Raw genomic sequence first — 23,661 nt, 5'->3', positions numbered from 1 at the left:
AGGCTCCCGTAAGGGAGGTGTCAGAGATTGACTCAGCACCAATGAAATGATAGAAGAGACCAAGGAACACGGGAAAGTTGGGTCAGGCCAGAACGCTACAGGAAAACTCTGCCTGAAAGTGAGTCAGTGATGGCAGAGAGCAACTCAGCTGTCCCAGCTCTCACAGGGCCTAATTAGAATGCACCAATCTCCATTACAGCAGTAAGATGCGTAGAGGAGCAGAACAGACTCCTATTTTACCCAGCCAGGCAAGTAAGCTTAATATTTCTGCACACATCTCAAGGCTGGTGTAGCAGTGTTTTCAGAAGAGAGGACAGTTCAGCCTATGTTAACTCTTGCCTTACATACCCTGCCATTTACTGCACTAGGTGATTATGATGGCAGATACAGCAAAAGGTAGTGGACACACCCATACCTAAACTCTTCCCTTTCCTCCCAAAAAACCAAACTCTTAAGATTCCCCCAGGCTTTCCCCATTTGTTTTGTTCTAACCTCCTTGGGATGGTTTCACTGGCAAACTCATTTCTGGTTTCTGGAGTCCTGCCATTGACACTGGGTTAATGGTGGAGGATGCTGAAGCCTCAAGGACAACAGGTTCTTCCCCATCTCCATCAGTTCTAACTTCCTCTGCATGGTCCCGGTCACTGGACTGATCCTCCATGGGTGGATCCATCAGCACGTCCTCCAGCTCCCGCTGCAGCTGCTGTTCGCTTCCATTCCCCACAATCTGAGAGCCACAGACAGGGTTGGGACACAAAAAACAGACTGTTCAAACAACAAAAAACACCCCTCTGGCACAGGGTCATTCCTATGGCTTTTTTTCTACCAGCCAAAGCAGCAGTTCCCAAATACAAGCCAGTTACAAACACAAACTGCAGTGTGCAAGGGCTCACTAGCGTGGATTGCACCCTCCCTGCTTTAACAACCCAACAGGCTCAAAGCAGGAATTTTCTAGCACTGGAAAAAGTGAGGAGATTACTTTCAAACTAGTCTTTAATCACCAACTACAAAGACCAGCTTATGACAGAGAAACGTAAGAGATGCCCACAGTATGGGCTGTAATAATTCTCAGATTAGTACCAGAAAGGCACAAATAGAATTAAATGTTATGTGGCTCATGGGTAAGAGAGCAAGGTTTCACAGGAAGAGAAGAATCTGGAACAAGATTATGCCCTCATGCTGAGAAGTGTGGGTTTATTTCCTACCATTCATCTGCAGCCTGAATTTGCACTCATTGAAGGCAACATGAAAGCATGAAGCAACTTAAACAGGGTGAAATTAGGTCCTAAGCTAGAAGGAGAACAAAGACATTCATTCCAGCAAATTCTCAGATACTGTATCTAAGGAAACTCTGTCTGTTCCTCTGCAATTAATAGGGAAGTGACCAATGGTTGGCAGAGTTTAGAAATGAAGCATGGAAATGGAGTTTACAGAGCATTTTACCAGATGCCATCAGTGAAAGGTGCTTGACTCCAACACTTCAGCTGCTGCTGGTTGTTATTGTTGGCACCAAAACTCAAGTCTAGGAGCATTTCCATATCCTTACCCCTCTGGAAGCTCACTGACTTAGTAAGATTATGCAACTACTCCAAAAAATAACCTAGAGTCTGTTTTGCTACAGAACCTAAACAACAACAACAAATCAGAGACATTTCTGCTCTTGAAACTCCTGCTCAAACAGAAAGTGACATTTTTGTATGGGTTCAAATACACTCCTGTGCTATCTGGTATCACCTGCCAGCAGGACAGAGGAACTGCCTTACTCAGCTGTCCCCCCACAGGAGTGTCTTTATTCTCTAACTATGTACAGGAGTCCACAGATTTCCATTTTCCTCCCAATAATCTCAGCATCCAGTTGCATAATTCACTGTGGAAACAATGAAGAACCTTGCACAAGCATGGCATAACATAAAGGTTTCAGTATCAAGTTTATTATTCAGGTCTTTGCAGGCATTCACCAGACAGATGATGATGATGGAAAGTGCATCATGTTCCTTTACTGTATGGAGTTTGTATGTTTTGAAACAAAATAAATGAATGAATTGTAATGTCCTGTCAGCCCCTTTAAAGCCCATATATTAAACACCCTGAAGTACCTTCTAGTTTACAGGATCTGTTCTCTATGAAACCTGAAGTTAAAATTAATTCTGGCAAAAAAACTGCACCTGAGATGCTTTTGCTCACAATCATTAAACAGACTGATTTGGGAAAGGAAAGTGAAAAATTCATATCCAGTGAGAATTAAATGTTGCAATGGTATTAATATAAAATGCACAGGAAAAGTGCTCTATTCCATTAATAGTGATCTATAGCATTTGGTAAAATAATCAGTATGAATAATGTATCTAAATACTGCCCTATAAAACATTATCTTGAAAATGAAATTTTCTAAAAATAGTAGTGACAGTTTAAACTCAAACCCAAGTTCAGAATAAATATTTCTCTGTCTGGACTTGAGGAAGAAAAAAACAGAACACAACAAAAGTTTACATTAATTCAGTCCACAGCTTTATTACTTAAAACTACAGCATATCAGCAAATTTGAAATGAGAGTGTGATGCACAAATTCCACAGCCTGTCACACTCAGCACACACAAGCCTGAGCCTCCAGCACCATCCTCTGCTCATTAGCAAGGGAAACATCCTCCAACTGCTCTTCTAAAGAAACAACACCAGAAAGACATCTGCTCACACAGGAACCTGCACTCATTTGCTGCTTCTCTTAGAGGGCACATCAAAGAAAATGGGTTTGACAAACACAAATTAACTTAGTTATAGGTACCAAAGCAATTGCTTCTGCCTGAAAAAAGCATCTCATTGGTTCCTATGAAATGCACAACCTCAGTTCTCATGTTGTACTGTGAGCATTAATTTTTTATATACTACTGAAACACTTTAGACATTGCAGAAAGAGCACTTTTAACACACCTCTGACAACCTTCCCTACTGCACTTACTGGCTACTAAATGACTGTTTGCAAGCTGAGAAAAAACCCACCAAAATCAAAGCCATTTGTTATGCCAGAACGTGTCTTTTGTGGTAGAACAACACCAAAATACCGACATTTCTGTCCCAAAAAACAAGCAAAAAGTCTTCCTATTTCCTCTGCTACAAGTTTTCCTGTCCTTAACCAGAAGGAAGGAAGTTAACAGGAGGGTCCCCACGTGGGAGGGTTTAGACTGTGCACAGAGTGCTTGTTTAAGGTGTAAAACTCCCATTAATGGCTCAGATTGCAGCCAACAACCACCAGCACAGGCTCTCAACGCCTGAATACTGAAAGACTGAAGGTGAATCACTTTGTTCAAGGATTTTGCTCACTCTTGACACCAAATTCATAAAGAAGTTTATCTGTAAGACCTGCAAGCTCTGTGACATTCAGTGCCAACTCAGGGAACCCCATAACGTTATTTTACAATTGCTGATGATCAGGAGGAAGCAGCTCGTGTCCTTCTTCCCTCACCAAGAGGAACAGCACCCCTGTGGCCAGCACTGCATAAACCACCTTGGGAGCAAAGAGTGACCTGAACAGTTCCCACGTGAAGCAAGAAGTGTTGCAGACAACAGCATTCCATGTTTCCCAGTTTTCTTTGGGGATAACAGGATGGAGTCTGGTTGGCAGGGTCTGCCTCCTGAGGTCTCAGATGATGCTTCAGGGGGTAATTACACACACAGAAGGATTCTCAAGGTAAGCACCACCATGAGACTGTTCTGAATTCCTAAGTATTGATGCTGATACTGATGTTGATGCTGCTGCTCTTTCCAGCACTGAGAAAGACAAGGGTGAGGCTACAGCCTTCCAGTGGGTTTCATAAATCACCAGGCTCATTGTTTAAGAAATGTTCAAGATTTTTAGACTATCCTATGATGTGACGTGGCATCTTCTGCAATAAAGATAAAATATAAGTGACCTGATCAATCTTGAGGCTCTTAACTAACAGAATTACCTTGGAATCCTACGTAAAAGAGTGGCATGTCTTGTCCAGGACTCAAAGGAATGCAAGGAAAACAAACAAAGCAGTTGGGAGGGAAAAGCAAGATGAACAAAAGCATCAAGAACTGTTCAATGAAGTCTCTGTTACAGCTGCTAAGGAAAAGAGGAGCACTCAGCCCAACAGGCAGAACACGGGATTTCCTATCATGTTTAAAGACCAAGATGCAGCTGTAGAGGTCAGACTGGTGGAATGAATATCTCCTTCCACCTCCCATAAAGAACACACTAACTTGACTCACTCGAGGAAATATCCAGTTTCCAACATGTTAAAATGACAGAATTTGGAGTGATTACCTTCCTTATGCTTAAAGATGCTGAAATACAAACTGGGAGGAAAGTTGCTTTAAGAAAAATAAAAAAAAAAAAGCAGAGGGTGACAAGGATCTCTTTTCAGAACAGCACTTTTACAAGTGAGAAGATGTCAGTGCCCTTCCATTTCTCACAAGCTTTCCACACAGGCTCGTGGTCTCTGATTCATGCCAAGCTGTTAGTTATAACTACACTTCTACATGTCTTAAAGGGAACATTTCACATTGGGGAAAACTTCCATGTATCTTTGAATTAACAGATATGCTCAAATCAAGGTATGCTAATACTGCTTTCCACCTGAAAGCTGTGATAAAATCACAGTTCCAAGTTCTTGACAGTCAGTCTTTTCATCCTAAGCACTTCAGGGAGGATTCTGCAAAGTGGGAAAAAACCCACAGGTGGTGATGGAGAGTTCTCACTCAAAACCTAGTTACCACCTCTGACATCAGCAATGCAGGAATTACTGGCCAAACTGATCCTTGAGTAAGTTGTCCCTTCTGTCAAGTTTTCCACAATAAAGAAGTCCCTCTTTAAGCTCTCTAAGGTTAGTTGGATTTAGAAGAACAGGGAACAAACTCAGGTTATTGATTCTTACCTTCAGTCCTGTTTTTTCATCATCACTACCATTATTTGTAGATGGTGTTTCATCCCCTTGCCTGGAAACCAAGACAAAATCTTCACTGTTAAGAGTGGATACCGAGTCTGAAGAGACACTGATTTTTCCAACAGAAGCCTTGTCATCCATGACTTAAAAAGGAAGTTCGATTCATGAATGAGATTAAATATGTTATAAACTCCTGAAAAACAAAAATCATAAAAATACTTATATAAAACTTCATGCTAAAATGCTCAAACGCTTCTTTTCAGAAACCTGCTGACTGTTTATGAAAAGCAGCTCATCTGCCAGCACAGCCAGGCTGCAGCAGCTGCTGTGCCAGTGCACACTCCCAGCCCTGCCCTCAGTGCTGAGCAGCACACGCTGGCACAGCGCTGGTTTCCTCAGCTCACACAGGGGAAGGCAATGAATCTTTCTGCAGCAGTTCAGGCTTATGTCAGGCACCACTTCCTACACACTGCACAAAACAGGCCCTTGGAACACACACTACACCTGCTGACAACCAAGGCCAGGACTACAAAACCCATCTGCTTTCTTCAGTTAATATCTGCCTTCACCTGTGTTCATGCAAAAACTACTTTTTCTCTATCAGAGCTCCCTGTATGCTGCGCTCACATCCCTCTCCCCCAAAATGAGAGTTTGACCTAATTCTTGATGTTTTGTGATAAGGATGCTCTAAAACCTTGGGACATACAGCATTTATGAATCTATGCTGGATCCTCTGTTCTGTGAGGAGCAATAAAAGCAAAGACTTCCAAGAAGCAGGAAGAACAGCGTAGGCTGGATCAGTACTGAGAAGCAGAGCCAACAGAGGATTTTAAAAAGCTGGAACTGGCACTGAGAGGCATTTGAAGAGAGGAACAAAAGGTGAAGTTCAGCTGCACACCTTGAACTCTACAGCACAGATTCCCAGAATCCATGGCTGAAAACAGACACTGCTGTGATAAAAACGGGTGATTAAATTTCTCAGAAACCCAAATATACCCTTATCACAATGGCTTGGGTCTTTAGAAACTCCCAGGAATGACCACGCTCAAGTGCTTGTTCAGCCTCAAGTTCTGCCTTTCAGCCTGGCAGCTCCATCCCAGCCTGGCTTCCAACAGCACAGCCACCCCAGGCAGAGCCCTGGCACAGCCACGGGCACAGCTCCTCACACTCCTGGCTGCACCAAGAACAATGCACCCGAAATAGCAAAGCCTGCCTTCATTTCTGCCCATGCCCTTCTCTCCACAGCCTCCAGTGCAACAGGGAGGCTGCCAGGAGCACAATTTTTTATCTCTCTGGGTTATTTTTGACTGACTACCAATCGAGTCACTTCATGGTCCTGAAACACATTTCACTGGGCAATCGAAGCAGAGAGTAAGAGGAAGAATGGATGTGGTTTGTCTGTGAATGACAACACACCTGTGATTATTTGGTTTCACTTCCAAGAGCACATGAGGTATTCAGATAACCTTTTCAAAAACACTTTAAGATCCCCTGACTTTCAATGGGAATTACTGTGTGAGAAATTTAGATATTTTGAAAAGTCTTACAATATGTGTCTATTTAGTATTACTCACATGTATCTTTAAGACAGTTCTTATTTTTAAAGACACTTTTGTTTAAAGAATTCATATTAAAACATTTCTGTAGAAGTCCCCTATGGAACCGTCTATATAACACACAGATCTCTGAAAATACCTAAACCAAGTACCTTGAAATAGAGACTAAAAATAAGCTTTAAACACTATGTACCCCTTTGGCTTTACTGTTTCCATTCAAACAGAGCAAACTCATCTGCCACACTGACAGCAGGAGCAGAAGAGCAGGCTTTGATCACAAGCAGCTGTAAAGATCACCCAGGCAAGGATCAATTTAGCACTTTATTTTGGCACGGTGTGTCTGACTTGAAGTGCTAATTTCACCTATTTCCCTGTCTTCCAATGTGACCCCTTTCACCACCACCATCACCTTCAGTTCAACACCAAGCACTCCGTGCTGTTTGAGCTCCTCGTGTGGCAGCGCAAACAAACCCACTCGAACCCACAGCTGGCCCAGCCCGACCCACAGCCCTGTCCCACCATGGAATTGCAACAGGAGGGCCCGATGAGCTCAGCTCTGCCACCCTGACAGTGAGCAAAAGTCTCACTGCAATCATACAAGGCAGGAGAGCACAGGAGAGGGGACAAGGGGGCAGGGGACTGCAGGAAGCTTTTGTTTGTTTGTGGTGTGGCAGCAAAGCTCAGTTACCCAGCTGGGCTGGAATCAGCCACAGAGGTTCGCTGGATTAATGCCCAAATAGGCAAGGTGCAAAAGTAGTCCTAAAATACTAAAATACTGTCTGAAGTCAACCACAATGTCTATATCCCCACACTTTGCTTTGCATGGATTTTACTTCCTCCATTCCTTGCCATCGCTTTGTTCCATACAGATTATGATCACACGGATTATTTTACCTGAATCAGGGAAGTCACAGCAGCAGGAGCACCACCAAAAGGCCTGTGAGCTCATTAAAACACAGGCCAGCCCAGCAGGGCACACATCAAAGAGCAGCAGAGCAATTACGTGTGGCTTGTGACTCCTCTGGAACCAAAGCCCAAGAACAAACAGCAGCAGCGACAGCGCTCTCCGCACCAACAGCTGCAACTTATCCCAGAACCAGAGAGAGGCAGGAACGACCCCGGCCAGGCACAGGAATGAGTTTTAATGTTTCTCACAAGGAGCCAACGTCTCATCCCTAACAAGGAAAGACTTTGGTTTGCTTCACCATAACAAAATTACAAGCTTTTCAATTCCACACAGTTCAGTCCTGACACAAAACTCCACCACAACAACGCAGGGTTTGCCTGGAGGGGTCTTTGCAGCTCCAGGGGAGACGAAGTGTCTCGGTAAAGCGACTACGAATAGGCAAACTTGTAACAGCTTCTTTAAGAGGCAAACTTGTACCAGCCTCTTTCAGAGGCAAACTCGTACCAGCCTCTTTCGTTGCTCACCTGTGTAATTAACTGCATGTTGTGGCCTCTCCTCACACACCACACAATTAGAAAAAGCTGCAAAATGAGAAAGTCAACACAGCTGGCTCTTGGGTCACTGCTTTCAGTTTTATTTAAAATTCTAATTCTCAGTGCAATCCCCTTCACCGCTGTTGTTATACAATACCTGACTCTCCCTGCCCAAGAAAGGAACAGTAAAGACCCATTCACGTGCTAAACCCTCAAACAACTGAAAAACAAACCTATCAAAGTTCAGATTAGTCAAACAGATTTATAAAATAGTCATCCTTTACTTTCCTACCCTTTCCAAAATATTTGGCACCTGGCCTGCAACTTGTGATCAAAGATTTCCCTGTAAGTACTGCCAGAATGCATTTGAAAGAGCCTAAAGCAAACAGTATATACATATAAAAACCAACAGAAACCCTTCCATTAACGTTACTGTGAGAGACTGAGGCTTTAATGCCACCTTGAGACACGCAGGACAAGTGAAGCAAGACACTCCTAACTATGCCTGCTCTCACTCCATTTCCCAGGGACACCCATTTTCTGGTGTTTAGAACATCCACCACCACCCAAACACCAGAGGGTGATCGGAAAAATAAATGTTTTGGTCATGAACTTCTTGGGCCTTTGAGTCAACAGCAGATGTAGCACCCTTAGCACTGAATTTACAGTGAAATACAACATAAAATATACTTAAGTTCTGGGTTTCCAGGGCAGAAAAGAGAATAAGCATGAGAACAGGTATGCAAACCAGAGAGGAAATGAGATTTTTTCCCCACCATTCACATCTTTCTCAGCTTTTGTCCTTCAGCTGCAGTTCCTAAAGTGACTCCACAAAGTTCCAGTTTATCTGATGAAGAAGGCACCAGATAAAGAACAATACAACAATATTAACTAAATTACTGAAGAACAGCAGAATTCAAGAAGCTGCCTTGAAAAGCAAAGTCAGAAAGCCTGGCATGTGAAATTAACTTATATCCTCTAGACCCAAAAAACTAAAACACATTAAAGCACGTTAAAAAACATGGAAAACAAGGAGGTGGCATGCAGCAAAGACACTGAGGTGACTGAAATGCCTAAATGTAATGTATTTTCTGTTCCGTTTCCTCTGGATTTATGCACAGCTTAACAATAAATCCAGTATGGCTCAATTTGAACATACAAAGTTCTGCTGTCCAAGTGTTCATCATTAGCATCTCAGTGTGGGTGAACAGTGGAATTTGGGGCAGAGTTCAGAAGCTTTATGGTGCACTTTGCAGAGCTGTGCTGTGACAAAGAATCCACCATTCTGGAGGCCTCTGAGCCCTCACAGCCCTTGACAGCCCTTTTTTTCACCTGTACAACTCACCTAGTGCACACTTGTTCTACAAATACACAGCGAGTCCTGAAACAAGCCTGGAAAATGCTCCAGGACAATCCTGTGGTTACAGGTGGTCGTGGCAGGTGTTTCAATCTGAGCAGCAGAAATGTAAGAGCAGAAGTGACATCACACTGACACACTCGTGGTGAAGGACCTGAGGTTTCACCTTCCCTGTGCACAGACACACCACCTGTGTTTTATCACAGCTTTGGGGAAAAAACCAGCACACAAAATCAATCACCACCAGCAAGCTTTTCCTTCTCACATATCATATCATGATTAGTCTGCCTAATCAGGTTTGATCTTTACCCACCTCCCCTGTGCAACACACACTCTCAAAAGCAACAAGAAGTACCAGGCACTCAAAATGAAGCAGCAAAGCCAAAGGAAAACTGCAGGTGGAAATATGGATTTAGGATGACTAAAGAGTAATTAATAAAAAATAACTATGACAATTCTAACTTTTCTGTTCTTTTTACAATACACTGACAGACAGAGATGTTCCCACTAAATTCAAGAGCCAGAAGGAGAAAATTTACTCTTCATTGGAGATAATGCTGTGTCCATTTTCACCCCTCTCCTCACTGAATGAATCATGAGATACTCTATGCAAAACCAGGCATCAGACAAGACACAAGAGTTAAGCTAATGCAACCTTTGCTAACGATCCTTAACAGGTTCATAGTTATTGCCAACATCATTTTCCTTTCAATCCTAATTTGATCTGCTCAGGGGGTAAAATTTTAGGCTCCTGTAATAAGCAAATTCCCCATCCCAGGAACATGCAGCCCGTCCTGGGAAACCACAGTGTACAAAAGAAATGCTGACACTGCCTGAGCTGGCCCGGCACAGGAATGTCACTGGAATGAATTGGCCAGGAACAGTTGGTTCACCCGCACACTGCAGCTGATGCTCCCTCAGAATCGGGCACATCTCTGCCCGTGGAGCCGGGACAGGCAGGACACAGCACAGGCTGGAGGCTGGGATAAAGGCAGGGCAGCCAGAGGCTACACAAACCCCGGGGAGGATGCTCTGTGTGCTTCGGGAGCTGCGCTCTCGTTAGGAGTCAAACACAAACCGGAGTTACGCTCACCAGACAACCACAGCACTTGAAAACAGGCTGTGAAAGAACTGAGAAAAAAAGGAGTTAGATTCGGTGTGTGCTACAAACACTGCCTGCATGTAGGGCTGGGAAAGGAAAGGAAATCCCTATGCCAAGCTCCATTTGTTAATTTGTTTACTGTGTACACAAAAATAAGTTTGCTCAGGTCCTTGACCTTTTAATGTGAAGTAGAGGCCTTTAAAAGAATACAGTGTTTCTGCAAGTCAATCAGCAGCGGAAGACCCTCCAGTTACGCCGCTTCTAAGTAGCCAAAAGACTCAGAAATCACGTGGAGTTGCGCTTTAACAAAACTGAGACTACAGCTCAAGCCATATCATAGGCACCTTTGTGTCTAACAACACAGGTATGTGCCATATGTTCTCCAGCTTCTATTCGGGGAATAAACACAATCTTTTCACTCTCCAAACCTCTCACATGATCTTCTCCCTCTCTCCAAACCCCTCCTGAGTATTTTTACTCCTTGTCACCCTCTCCCTCGAAATGCCTCCATCAGGCAAAACTACACAGACACAAACTACAAAGTTTACTGCCAGCAGTTCGATTTCCACTAAATTTTTACTCATGACTGTTTTTAAACCAACTTAGGGCAGACTGTTTATATGTCATTTTCACCCCTAACTGACACAACCAAGCCTTTAAAAACTATCTTCTGGGGACGTTTTAACTAAAACAAACACGACCTTGACAACAGGAAGGAAAAAAATCCGAGAGAGATAGCGAGGTTACGGTACCTAAACCAAGCAAAGATGTCTGCGCGCAATGAAATGCCACATGCTGGGATCCACTGGAAGCAACAGGCGACAACCGCCACGGCCGGGACGGACCGCGGGGACCCGGCCGGGACGGACCGCGGGGACCCGGCCGGACCCCCACGACAGCCCCGCGGGGCCCGGGAAGGGCGCGGAGGACACGCGGCGGGGCGGGGACGCGCTCGGGGGTCCCGCGGGCACTGACAGGGGTCGAGGCACGTCTCCCCACGCGCAGCCGGACAGGACGGGACGACCCCCGCGCCCCCCGCCCGCCCCGGGGCTCGGCCCGGCCCCGCGGTACCGGAGACGGCCTCCCGACCCCGCTCCCACCGCCACCGCCGAGGCCGCGGCCCCGCCGGGCGGAGCGGACGAGGGGGCACCGCGCCGGGAGGGAGACACGGCCCGGGGGAGCGAGAATAGCGCCGGCGGTGGCGGGGCCGGGAGGGGCCGCAGCGCTCGCACAGCGCGGCGGGAGAGGAGCGGGTCGGACGAGCCCCGCGGCAGCACGAGCCGCACCTACCCCGGCCAACGCCGCCGCCGCCGCCGCTCCCGGTGCCGGGCCTGGGCCGCCGCCGCCGCCCCACGTGACCGCGCGGAGGGGCGGCCCCGCCGGTGCTTCCGGGCGCGGCGCTTCCGGCGGGCGGACAATGCGGTTCCGAGTCGCGGTGCTGGGCTGCGGCGGCGCCTGTAGGTCCCGGCGGGCCGGCGGCGCGCGGGCCGCGGCCGCGGAACGGGGCTCGGAGCGGCCCGCGGCTCCCGCTGCCCCCGCGGGCCGCGCTCGGAGGGCGGCCCGGCCCGGCCGGGGGCGCGGCGGGGCGCGGGGCCGCCCGGGGGGCGCGGCGGGCGGCCGGGCCCGGCCCGGCGCTGGGGCGGCGGCTCACGGCGCGTCTCCTCCCCTCTCTAGGTCCGTAGCCGGAGGTCGGAGCGGCCGCGGGTGCCAGCGCGGGGACGCGGCCCGGCGCTACAGGTACCTGCCCCTTTCTCTCTGTCCCTGCGCGGGGCCGGGCCCGGCGCGCACAGCGGCTGCTCCCGCAAAGGGCACCGCGGGTGGGCATTGCTGGGGAAAGCTGCGCGGGCTCGCGGCGGAGCGGGCTGGGACGGCCCTTTCCCGGTCACCGGGAGGTCGGGTGAGCGGCCGGTGCCGTCGCCGTCGGTAAAGGCCGAGGAAGCACGTGCTGCCAGCGGGGAGCCCTGACCGCCCGGCCGGGAGCCCGCCCCGGGCTGCCACCCTCCTGACAAAGGGTGTTTGGGCTTGGTTTGGTGCTCAGTAGTAGCGTGAACTGAACGTGTGCCAGGGCAAGTCACAACTTTTCAGTTTCTCATGATGTGAAGAGGCTGTTTGCCTCTTAAAATTAAGCATTCTGCCCTAGAAATGGGGGTGAGTCAGGCAGCACTGAAGGCAGGATGACTGAGGGATTGGCAGCTCTGCTCCCTGCAGATTCAGCAGAATTGGCTGTTCTGCACAACGATGCTCCCTCTGGTTTTGAGCTTTCCACACTCCCTTGTTTTTGAAGGCCTCTGAAATCCTTACCTAATTTGTGCATTCCATACACTGGAAGATACACTTGATGTGGGCTTGACCAGCAAGGAGGTCACGTCGCTGAATGATGTCTGAGCTGCAAACTGAAACAACTGTGATTATTGATAGATGCTTCTAAAAATGTTCTTCTGTGAACCCTTGTCTTGTGTGTTCATGCCTTTCTTTGGGCACGATGCCATTCCTGTGTGTACACCCAGCTGGTACTTCGTGCCTCAAGAGAGCAGTATCTGCTTTTATCTGTAAACTTCAAAGCTTCCGTTTAAGCTTTATTTGTAATAGTTGGGAGGTGTAATTCTTGCTTTGTTTTGTAATTTTATCTCACCAAATCTTGCATCATTCAGTCTCCTGTGGTTTCCTCACTCCCTGCAATCCCAGTGTTTCAGCAAGAATCAGTGTAGTCTTAGAAATTCTTAACTGTTGAAAGACAAAATAGGGATGCTTGTTTTATGGAAGATCCCCTGTTGTTCATTCCAAGTGCTATCAAACAAGAACAAACTTCCTAGTGAAGACAAGAAATGAGACTTCCTTTATTCCCCAGATACTGTAAACAGGGTGCTTAGAAGGGGCCATACTGAAGATTTTTTTCTGTAATCTTAAAAATCCCCAAACCAACACGCAGCAAACCAATCCCCTCAGGAAAACTTGAAAGACAGTCTAAAGTGATGTGTTAAACCCAGTGCTGTGGGTATCAAAAAGCTTGCTAAAAATACATGGTTTCCTTTTAAGTTCCAGATTAGTGTGGAAAATATCTTAAGTGTTTAGGATACTCCTTCAGGAGATTTTCTGTTATAGCACCTCTGCTTTGTATTCAGGCTTCATTAAATCAAAAAGATGTAAAAGTTATTGTCAGGCAAGATACAAACTTGATCTTTGTTTTAAAATTTGTAATGGGCTTAATTGCGTATCTAAAAAACAACATCTGATAAACATCCACTCTGTGTTATTACTTTAAATCCTTCTAACCTGCCTTTTAGAAAACAAAAAAGTTCTTACTGTTTTTTTTCTTGCTGCTTTTCCTTAGGTGTGCCAAAATGTCAGAAAGATCAGATATTCTTCACTTCAAGTTTGACAACTATGGAGATTCGATGTTACAGAAAATGAACAAACTGAGAGAAGAAAACAAATTTTGTGATGTTGTGGTCCATATAGATGATGTTGAAGTTCACGGGCACAAAATTGTCTTTGCCGCTGGCTCTCCCTTTCTGAGGGATCAGTTCTTACTGAACGACTCCAGAGATGTAAAAATCTCTATCCTGCAGAGCTCGGAGGTGGGGAGGCAGCTGCTTCTGTCCTGCTACAGTGGCACTCTGGAGTTCCCTGAGATGGAGCTGGTGAACTACCTGACGGCCGCGAGCTTCCTGCAGATGAGCCACATCGTGGAACGGTGTACCCAGGCCCTCTGGAAGTTCATCAAACCCAAGCAGCCGCTGGAGAGCAAAGAGTGCGAGCAGCAGAGCGACTCCTCTGAGCTGAAGGAACAGCAGGGAGATGACGACTCTCTGCAGCAAGACTCGCCTTGTATTCAGCCCTCAGAAGACAGCATGGACATGGAGGATAGCGATATTCAGATCATCAAGGTGGAGTCCATCGGGGAGGTAACAGAAGTGAGGAATAAGAAGGATCAGAACCAGTTTATTTCTTCTGAACAAACTGCACTGCATTCCTCAGAGCCTCAACACTTTGTTATCAACTCCACTGTTGAAAACAGAGCAAGTGAAATAGAGCAAAACCACCTCCACAACTATGCCCTTTCCTATGCTGGCAGCGATAACATCGTTCTGGCCTCTAAAGATATGTTTGGGCCTAACAACCGAGGGATGGACAAAGGCCTCCAGTGGCACCACCAGTGTCCAAAGTGCACCAGAGTATTTCGGCATCTGGAAAACTATGCTAATCACTTAAAGATGCATAAACTATTTATGTGTCTACTCTGTGGCAAGACATTCACGCAGAAGGGCAACCTCCACCGGCACATGAGAGTGCATGCAGGCATCAAACCATTCCAGTGTAAGATCTGTGGGAAAACGTTCTCTCAGAAATGTTCCTTACAGGACCACCTCAACCTGCACAGTGGGGACAAGCCCCACAAGTGTAACTACTGTGACATGGTGTTCGCGCATAAACCCGTCCTGAGGAAACACCTTAAACAGCTGCACGGTAAAAACAGCTTTGACAATGCCAATGAGAGGAACGTGCAAGACATAACGGTGGACTTCGATTCGTTCACATGTAGCGCTGCCACAGACAGTAAGGGCTGTCAGCAGGCTGATGCCAGCCAGGTACTGGATGCAGGGAAGCTGCCTCAGGCTGTGCTCAGTTTAAGAAATGATAGTACCTGTGTCAATTAAGCAGTTAGAACCTGCCTGTGCAGGGATCGTGACTGAGAGGAGCAAACCCTTGGTTTGGGTTCTTCCCTAAACCGGTGGTTGCCTGAAAGGCTACGGATGGTTGGATTGCAAAACCTGGCGGGTCTTCAGGCGTCGTTCTTAGTCTTACTTGATATTTTCTGTGAATAGCAATCCTCCTTCAGGTTTCTGTCTGTGTCTCTACTGTGGATTATGGGGTTAATATTTCATTTCTCGCTGATTAGGAGACTCAAGACTAACACCTTTTGAGAGACTGTTGCTGTGGGCTGCAAGGAAACCATCTGCTGTACAGTTAGAGGCCTCTGTGTCTGGGCAGATGGAGGAAAGAGCAAAGAGGACAAGTCTGTGAGAGAACCCAATTTTTTTTTTAAAAGCACTGGATAACTGAAAACACTCCATATACTTAAATTTAAACTTACCTCTTAATATTACCTTTCTCTGATCTTACCCCTAGACTCCTGAAGTTAAAATGAAGTATTTTTGTGTCACTTTTTTCCCCTTTCTAGACTTATTTCAAGAAACTTCTGCTGCCAATCAATACTCTCTTAAAAGCTCTCAGGGTTTTTAACCTCGACACGCATTATGAAAAGATGAAACCCTAAGTGATTTGGCAGGGTTAGCTGATCATTCCATATAGCTGTTCAAACTGAGGAGAAACTGCAGCTCTGGAATGTGAGAGGCTGGTGCCTGGAGTGCAAGTATGACCTATTTCTTGTGCTGGCATACCTGGGATTTTTAAAGGGCACTTACCAGTGCATGTACTGAGACAAGCTAAACACTTAAAAGCTAAAAATTATCATCCATCTTCCATAAGTTTTGCATCACAAACCACAACAGCTGTTTGGTTTAGAGCAAAGCTGGAGTGGAGAAACACTGCTTTTTGACACTGTGAAAAGAATCTGTTTTTAAAGCTGCAATGTATAACAACTTCATGCTTTTTTTTGGCCTTTTTTCCCCCCTCCTTAGTTCTTGTATGTCCCTCTTCGATGTGTAGTAAGGGCCACATGTCAGTTCACTTGAAACAAAAATACCTGCTATAAGAACTCAAGCAACATAAAGTTGTTTTGTTTCTTGGACATTTTTGAAGTGACCTGCATAGTTTGTGACCATTAGTGTTTCACAGAGCCTGGGATGAGGTAAAGGTAGCACAATTTCTGTAGGTTAATGTATCAGCTGTTGACTGTACTCAGCAATACCTCTTGTATACCGCCTTAAACATCCAATGTAGCGGGAATGGCATGTTCATTGGGATTCTGGGATTATACTTTGTTGCTTCTCAAAGTGCCGTGGAATTATCCACATCCCAGTCAGGCTGAAAGCAGCCTAATGTACCTGAGGCACTCCATTCCCTGTAGAAGAGCACTCTTAGTACACTCAAGTGTAGCATAGACTAATAATCTAATGGCTGATCCTCGGCAGAGAACTGTTTGCGTTTGGAATAAGTATTTCTTCCAATGCAGCTCTTTTCCACAAGGTTTGCCACGAGGCTGAGATTATGCTTCCTACCTAAACATAGCACTGTCGATGTGTTTGAATGAGGGGTGGGGATGAAAGGCTGCTATTGTATGGTTAAAAATGTTAAACAGGGATGACCAAAGGTGTGCTCGAGCAAAAAGTGGTTTGTGTGCCATTATCGAGGTTGGTCTTGCTCTTCAGTTGTGTGTGTAGAAGGCAGGACTTCCTTACACAGACAGCACACTGAGGGATGATAAAGTGTGTAGAGTTGATGTTGCAGAGCGTTTTCAGAAATCCACATACTTTGAAGTAGACAAGGAAGGTGATTCTGTGAATCAGTTTTTGCAATTGAGTTCTTGAACTACTGTATTGACTGTTACATGAACTCTCACATGGACAGCTATGAAGTAAGCAATGGGAACGGCATCAGGGCATTCATCTTTCAAGCTGTAGCAAATACATTCAGGCCTAAACTCTAACTATTTGAACCTTATTATTGTTCAGGTTCCTAGGGCAGAAAATAGGTTTGCATGGAAAGAACTGGTTTCCCTCTTAAAGCCACCAGCTTTCTGAACTATTGTGAGCTAAATTTGACCATGACAGTTGCATCTGACACTTGCATCCTGTCTTGAGGCAGAATCTTCTGTGTTGTTTAAACAGCTGGATAATCTTATTCACTATATGGAAAAGGTTATAGCACTAATGTCAAAATGAAGATAGACGTGGAGAACAAGAGCTTGCAGAGCCTGGTCAGTGTGCTGGAAGGTACTAGTGAACAATCCAACCCAATACAAATGTGGATGTGAAAATGTTCTTTTGCCAGAGAAAGGAATAAAACTGTACAAATGGTAGAAAAAGTAGCAGCAAAATGGACAGTACTGAAAGTTTTGTCTACCTGGGAATTTTTGTTTTTTTGTGGAATTATGAAGCTGTAATATTTTACTGTAAGGAAAATACAGCTTGTTGAAGTAGCTGTGGGTGACCTGAAGCTGATCTGAAGAGACAAAGGGTTTCCTAAAAACCAACAGAAAATTATTGCAACAAGATATATGGATTTTCAATCCACCCTGTGCTGTGGTGATTGGAACATCCGAGAAGGCCCAGACTGCTGGTTGTTCAGTTAAAGGCTGCTGTGGTCATTTGGAAAAAGCAGAAATGCAGAAAACTTTGTTCAATGACAATGGACACATCTGTTGGATGAAGTGACTTCTGCTAAGGTCTGTGCTTGCAGCCTGGCAAAAGGGTGCAGACCAAAAGATTTATGCAGGAGATGGCTGCATGACTCCAGGAACACTGGAGACCTGAGGGCACTGCTGGTTCATCTAAGAGTTCATCTAAGATTTGTCCCTATATGGAAAGACAAGAGTATAGAAGAGGTACTAAAAAAGAAAAATCTGGCTAATGCTTCTTCTCTGAATTACAGATTGAAATGGAGTGAGAATTATTAGAAATGGAACACAGAGGCAGCTTGGATAATTATAGAATAAGGTGAACTTCATTGTCCATGTATGTAAAATGTTGTCTTCATTGCAATGTCCTGAGTAGTGAAAGACTAGATCATTGGTTGTTGCTACTGATGCTGCATTTTCAGATGAGAACTATGGCAGTTATCATAATCTGTGTGTTACTGTGTAGAATACTATTTGCTGGTAAGTGGATAGTCTCACAACTAAATGTGCTGTACAATTTCCTGCATATCCTAAAAATAACTGAAGTCTACTACAAAAATATTTTAATAACTCCTCAATATATTAGGATTTTTTTTATGTTGGCATTTTATTTATTTATTTTATATAGAAGAAGGAATTCTTAGAACTCTTAGGTTTGCCAGAGGTTTGGACTCACCACTTCTCTGAGTGGTGGTAGCTTGTGTAGCACGTGTTTCTGCAGCACCCACTGCAGCTGCACAGCCTCCTGCAGAGATCAGGGACCAGGGTTTCCTTAATTTATTTTTCTTCTAGAAGACAGGTTTTGCAAGTTAGTTACTGATAAAATTGAAGTGTCAGTCTTTTTCTCCCCTAGCTTTTTGGCAAAACTTAGCTGCCACTGAGCTTTTGTTGAAATAACTGAAAAATGAATTGCGTGGAGCTGATTTTGGTTCTGGAGGCATTGGAAGCAGTAGAGGTGAGGAGAGTCAAATGTGATATAAATTGAAAATGTTGAGATATAAAGTAACGTTAAATGTTGATTTTTAACAACAAAGAGAGGGAAACAGTGGTGCCTCCTGACTTGGCAAGGGGCGAAAAGGCAGGACAGAAGGACGTTTTTCCTTTAAGATTGTATAATCGATGGACTGAGCATTAGCTACCTCTTCAGTGACTGGGCAAAAGTCTTACACTACGTGTGATAACCAAAGCAGGCGGGTCGGCGGCTGCCGGGCGGTGTCCCGAGGCCGGGGAGCAGCCCGCAGCTCATCTCGGCGGCGTCCGGGCCGGCGGTTCTCCGTTCCCCCGGCGCGTCCCGGCTGGTGGCGAGGAGGAGCCCCGGCCGCCGGCCCCGGGATGCCTTAGCGGGGCCCACACGTCGCTACCTCTCCCGGCCGCGGGGCGAGGCGCGCCCCGGTGTCCCCCGGCGGCAGCCGCTGTAGCAGTGCCAAGTCTTCTAATAAACGTGCTGCTAACTCTGTCTGCCGCCGCCTCTCATTTCCAGCGCGGGCACGGCGGAGCGGGGGCGGGCGGGCGGAAGGGGCGGGCGGGGAAGCGGTTCCGGGGCGCTGCGGCACCGGCGGGCATCGCGCAGGGCTGCGGGGACGGCCCGGTGAGCGGGGCGCGGCGGGCGGGCCCAGAATCCCGGAGTGCGGGTCCTGCCGGCGGCGGGCGGGCCCAGAGTCCCGGAGTGCGGGTCCTGCCGGCGGCGGGCGGGCCCAGAGTCCCGGAGTGCGGGTCCTGCCGGCGGCGGGCGGGTCCAGAGCCCCGGAGTGCGGGCCCTGTGGCGGCGGGCGGGCCCAGAGTCCCGGAGTGCGGGCCCTGCGGCGGCGGGCGGGCCCAGTGTCCCGGAGTGCGGGCCCTGTGGCGGCGGGCGGGCCCAGAGCCCCGGAGTGCGGGCCCTGCGGCGGCCGGCGCGGGTGGGCAGTGCCCGAAGAGACGCTCCGCCGGCGGCCGCGGGTCCCGCCATGGCGGCGGACTCGGAGGTGCTGCACTTCCAGTTCGAGCAGCAGGGCGATGCCGTGCTGCAGAAGATGAACCTCCTGCGGCAGCAGAACCTCTTCTGTGACGTGTCCATCTACATCAACGACACAGAGTTCCAGGGGCACAAGGTGATCTTCGCCGCCTGCTCCACCTTCATGCGGGACCAGTTCCTGCTCAACCAGTCCCGGCAGGTGCGGATCACCATCCTGCAGAGCGCCGAGGTGGGCAGGAAGCTGCTGCTGTCCTGCTATACGGGCGCGCTGGAAGTCAAGAAGAAGGAGCTGCTGAAGTACCTCACGGCCGCGAGTTACCTGCAGATGGTTCACATCGTGGAGAAGTGCACCGAGGCCCTGTCCAAGTACTTGGAGATCGACGCTTCCATGGAGAGCAGTGTCCAGGCTGCAGAGGGGTGCCACTCCTCAGATGCTGAACTGAGGAATGGGGATGAGGCTTTAGATAAAGATTGTGAAATAATTGAGATCGCTGAAGACAACCCAGAGAATGAAGAATACCCTGTGAAGCAGGAGGAGGTGGATGACCCACAGCCCGTGGCACAGAGCTTGGTGTCAGAAAGGAAGGACACAAAATCTCCAGAAATATCAACAGTGGAAATCGGGTACAAGGATGATGAAATCTGTATCTTCAGAATGGATTCCGTGAATGTAGCAAATGTAGAAAACGATCATTTTCCGCAGCCTTGCACTTCCTCTAAAACTAATTTGTATTTCCCAGAAACCCAGCACTCCTTGATAAATTCTACAGTTGAAAGCAGAAATACAGAAATGTCAGGAAACCACTTTCAGGCTTTTGTCAGCGACAATCCAGAAGGAACTTCCAGTGGGGTGAGTGCGTTCCAGAGCCTGGAGGATTCCGGCAGCTCATGGCGGCACCAGTGTCCGAAGTGCCCAAGGGGGTTCCTGCACCTCGAGAACTATCTCAGACATCTCAAAATGCACAAACTCTTCCTGTGTTTGCAGTGTGGCAAAACATTTACACAAAAGAAGAATCTCAACAGACACATCCGGGGGCACATGGGGATCCGGCCCTTCCAGTGCATGGTGTGCCTGAAGACCTTCACTGCCAAGAGCACACTGCAGGACCACCTCAACATCCACAGTGGGGACAGGCCCTACAAGTGCCACTGCTGTGACATGGACTTCAAACACAAGTCTGCTCTCAAAAAGCATTTGACTTCTGTTCACGGGAGGAGCAGTGGTGAAAAACCAAACCTGAACACTATTACAAAAGTTAAAATAGACTATGATTGATAGCTGGAGTCAGGCTCCTGGCTAGTGAGATTCTAGATGCAGTTCCAGCTCCAGATCCCCATGTAACAGAGAGAAGCACAAACAGGTGACTGGTGATCCAAGACAGACCTTGGAGCAGCCAACCTGCCTGTTACTTAAGGTTGCTGTTGCTGTCAGTGAAAAAAAAGGTGTTTCCTAGTTGAGAGTAAACTGCAAATGATGAGAAATTATTTCCTGCTTCTCTTCTATTACTCTGAGCATATTCTGATCCCTGCAATGATGTTTTACATTCCTGGTTTCGAGGGCAGGCACTGCTGACTTTCAAACTATTACTGATATTGCAATAAGCTGAAGCCTGAGCCATGGTGTTGGTAATAACAGCTGAGGGAAGGGGACATTTGTATTTATCCAGCAAGTCAGTCATTTCCATCCAGTTCATGCATCATTTGTGGTGAAACCATCTCCTTCCTTGCCCAAACTTTGCTGGGTCTTTCAAGAGAAAGAAGGGGTGTTTTCATACTCAAGTCTGCAATGTTTAAGAAAGGACATACAACAAAAACTTCCTTACAAGGAAGCTTTCAAATCATCATTTACAAATAGAGAATTGGCAAAAGAGAAACAAATGGTATTGCCTTGCAGTTCATTTGTAACTGGATAGTCCCATGAGAAGGACTTGCTTTTAGTTTTATTAAGTTCTGAATTTCTATATACTTCTTTCTTCTAATAGTGGGGTTTGTCATACCAGTGTTTTGCACTTGTATTTGAGTAATTTCAATTAAGTTTAGTCCTGTTTATTGAGTTGTAACATTTGCCTTCCTTTTTTACAGCTCTTAGACACATATACTCCTGTGAAATTCAGCTGTGTGCTACTGGGTAACCACAGTTCTATCATTCAGTTTGAAAATTAGCAATGGCTTAGGCAGAGAGGTCTCATACTCTGATCCTGTGACATGGTAACACAGTGAGGATGTGTGTTTGCATAGGTGTGTTTGTGCTTTGTCAAAGGTCAACGAGCATGGAGAGCCCTGTGATGCAGAGTCTGTATCCTGAGTGTGTCTTTGACTGGTACATGTTTCTTCCACTTAATGTGATATGAATAAAGACTCAATTCAGTTGTTAATATGAGATAATGGTACTTACAGTTAGCAAAAAGCAGTTCTTACTCTGTCTGTATCACACTTTTCTTCAAGTTTCAGAAGTTGCTGTTACAAGTTCTTGCTCTGAGTCCAGAAGTCTGGCCCGAGTGCTCCAGAATCTGGCTGGTTCTAAAATCCAAGACAACAGTTTTAATGTCAGTTCACAGGTTTTGCTTTCCTTCCCTGTGTCTGTGAGTGGCCCTGCCCCTGCTCGGGGTGTTCCTGGTCAGCTGCATGAGGGCACAATGTCTGCCATGCTCTGTCCTGTTACAGGCATGGCCAGGTGCACGTGTGGGTCTTTCCCTCACAGGCACTTCCCTGTGTGCCAAAGGGGAAACAGAGGCTGATCTTCTGAGGTGCATCTTCTGTGGGAGCAGATTGCGAGTTGTTTTGGTTGTGCATGTAAACATGAGAGGGAGTTGTGTTGTGTGACAGGCCCCCAGCATGTTCTGTTCAGTGGCTGCAGTGTCCCAGTAACCTTTGTGAACAAACCCTGGTCTTGTGCACATGTTCACATTAAAGCTGTTTCCTCCCCCCTGTCCCTACATGTAACCATGTCCTGTCATAAAGCAATAAACGAAATGCAAACAAAGCATTGTGTCAGAAACACTCCTTTCTCCTGATCCCAGTTAACAATTCTGTGCATACCTTAATACTTAGTATTGGGCTTTGCTGTGGTGAGTGAACAAGGTGTTGAACAAAACACAGTGTTCCAGTGGCAGTCATTTATAACACATTTTTTTGACCTTCAGAGGGGTCTGTGTGACCCACTTGGGCTGTGAACACTTCCCACTCTGGAACTGCAGCTGTGCACTGCTGCTTTGGCTCAGAACTGCTGATGTCTGAGGGGAGGTGCCCCTCAAAGTTCCTCTCACACTGCCCCTCACATCCCTTCACAGTGCCCCTCACAGTGCCCTTCACAGCTCCCCTCACAATTCTGCACCTCAAAGTTCCTCTCACACTTCCCCTCACAGCTCCCCTCAAAGTTCTCACAGTTCCCCTCACAACTCCCCTCACACTGTCCCTCACAGCTCCCCTCACAACTCCCCTCACATTGCCCCTCACAACTCCCCTCACAACTCCCCTCACACTGTCCCTGACAACTCCCCTCACAACTCCCCTCACAACTCCCCTCACAGCTCCCCTCACAGCTCCCCTCACAGCTCCCCTCACAGCTCCCCTCACATTGCCCCTCACAACTCCCCTCACAGCTCCCCTCACAGCTCCCCTCACATTGCCCCTCACAGCTCCCCTCACAGCTCCCCTCACAGCTCCCCTCACAACTCCCCTCACATTGCCCCTCACAGCTCCCCTCACAGCTCCCCTCACAACTCCCCTCACAACTCCCCTCACAGCTCCCCTCACAACTCCCCTCACAACTCCCCTCACAGCTCCCCTCACATTGCCCCTCACAGCTCCCCTCACAACTCCCCTCACATTGCCCCTCACAACTCCCCTCACAACTCCCCTCACACTGTCCCTGACAACTCCCCTCACAACTCCCCTCACAACTCCCCTCACAGCTCCCCTCACAGCTCCCCTCACAGCTCCCCTCACAGCTCCCCTCACAACTCCCCTCACAACTCCCCTCACAGCTCCCCTCACAGCTCCCCTCACAACTCCCCTCACAGCTCCCCTCACAGCTCCCCTCACAACTCCC

The 23,661-nt window shown here is 47.2% G+C and overlaps 3 protein-coding genes across 4 annotated transcripts in view; 2 read left to right on the top strand and 1 right to left on the bottom strand.

Moving 5' to 3' along the window:
- The window catches only part of RABGAP1 (RAB GTPase activating protein 1), a 65,660-nt gene extending 53,928 nt beyond the window's left edge, over positions 1-11,732 (bottom strand). Inside the window, exons 1-3 of one of the 2 annotated variants that reach the window (XM_071574154.1) lie at positions 11,650-11,732; positions 4,896-5,097; positions 493-727 (exon numbers count right to left, since the gene is read on the bottom strand). In XM_071574154.1, the coding sequence (XP_071430255.1) occupies positions 493-727; positions 4,896-5,045 (385 nt within the window). In that variant the 5' untranslated portion in view covers positions 5,046-5,097; positions 11,650-11,732. The remainder of the gene's footprint in view (positions 1-492; positions 728-4,895; positions 5,098-11,649) is intronic. The other variant, XM_071574155.1, reaches the window with a different exon arrangement.
- A 66-nt stretch (positions 11,733-11,798) lies between these two features.
- Positions 11,799-19,111, top strand: ZBTB26 (zinc finger and BTB domain containing 26). The gene is made up of 3 exons (XM_071574503.1): positions 11,799-11,816; positions 12,034-12,096; positions 13,691-19,111. The coding sequence occupies exon 3, from the start codon at positions 13,701-13,703 to the stop codon at positions 15,015-15,017; it is 1,317 nt and encodes a 438-aa protein (XP_071430604.1). The 5' UTR covers positions 11,799-11,816; positions 12,034-12,096; positions 13,691-13,700; the 3' UTR covers positions 15,018-19,111.
- Positions 19,112-19,204: 93 nt separating this feature from the next.
- Positions 19,205-22,587, top strand: ZBTB6 (zinc finger and BTB domain containing 6). Its single transcript, XM_071574204.1, has one exon. The coding sequence runs from the start codon at positions 19,603-19,605 to the stop codon at positions 20,884-20,886; it is 1,284 nt and encodes a 427-aa protein (XP_071430305.1). The 5' UTR covers positions 19,205-19,602; the 3' UTR covers positions 20,887-22,587.
- Positions 22,588-23,661: the final 1,074 nt, after the last annotated feature.

Source organism: Pithys albifrons, chromosome 20, assembly GCF_047495875.1.
Source record: "Pithys albifrons albifrons isolate INPA30051 chromosome 20, PitAlb_v1, whole genome shotgun sequence".
Classification (NCBI taxonomy): Eukaryota; Metazoa; Chordata; class Aves; order Passeriformes; family Thamnophilidae; genus Pithys; species Pithys albifrons.
This window is presented reverse-complemented; position numbering and strand designations above follow the sequence as displayed.

What these genes read in the sequence shown, in the direction of transcription:
- ZBTB26 (XM_071574503.1), top strand. Translation starts at nt 13,701, where the DNA reads ATGTCAGAAAGATCAGATATTCTTCACTTCAAGTTTGACAACTATGGA.
- ZBTB6 (XM_071574204.1), top strand. Translation starts at nt 19,603, where the DNA reads ATGGCGGCGGACTCGGAGGTGCTGCACTTCCAGTTCGAGCAGCAGGGC.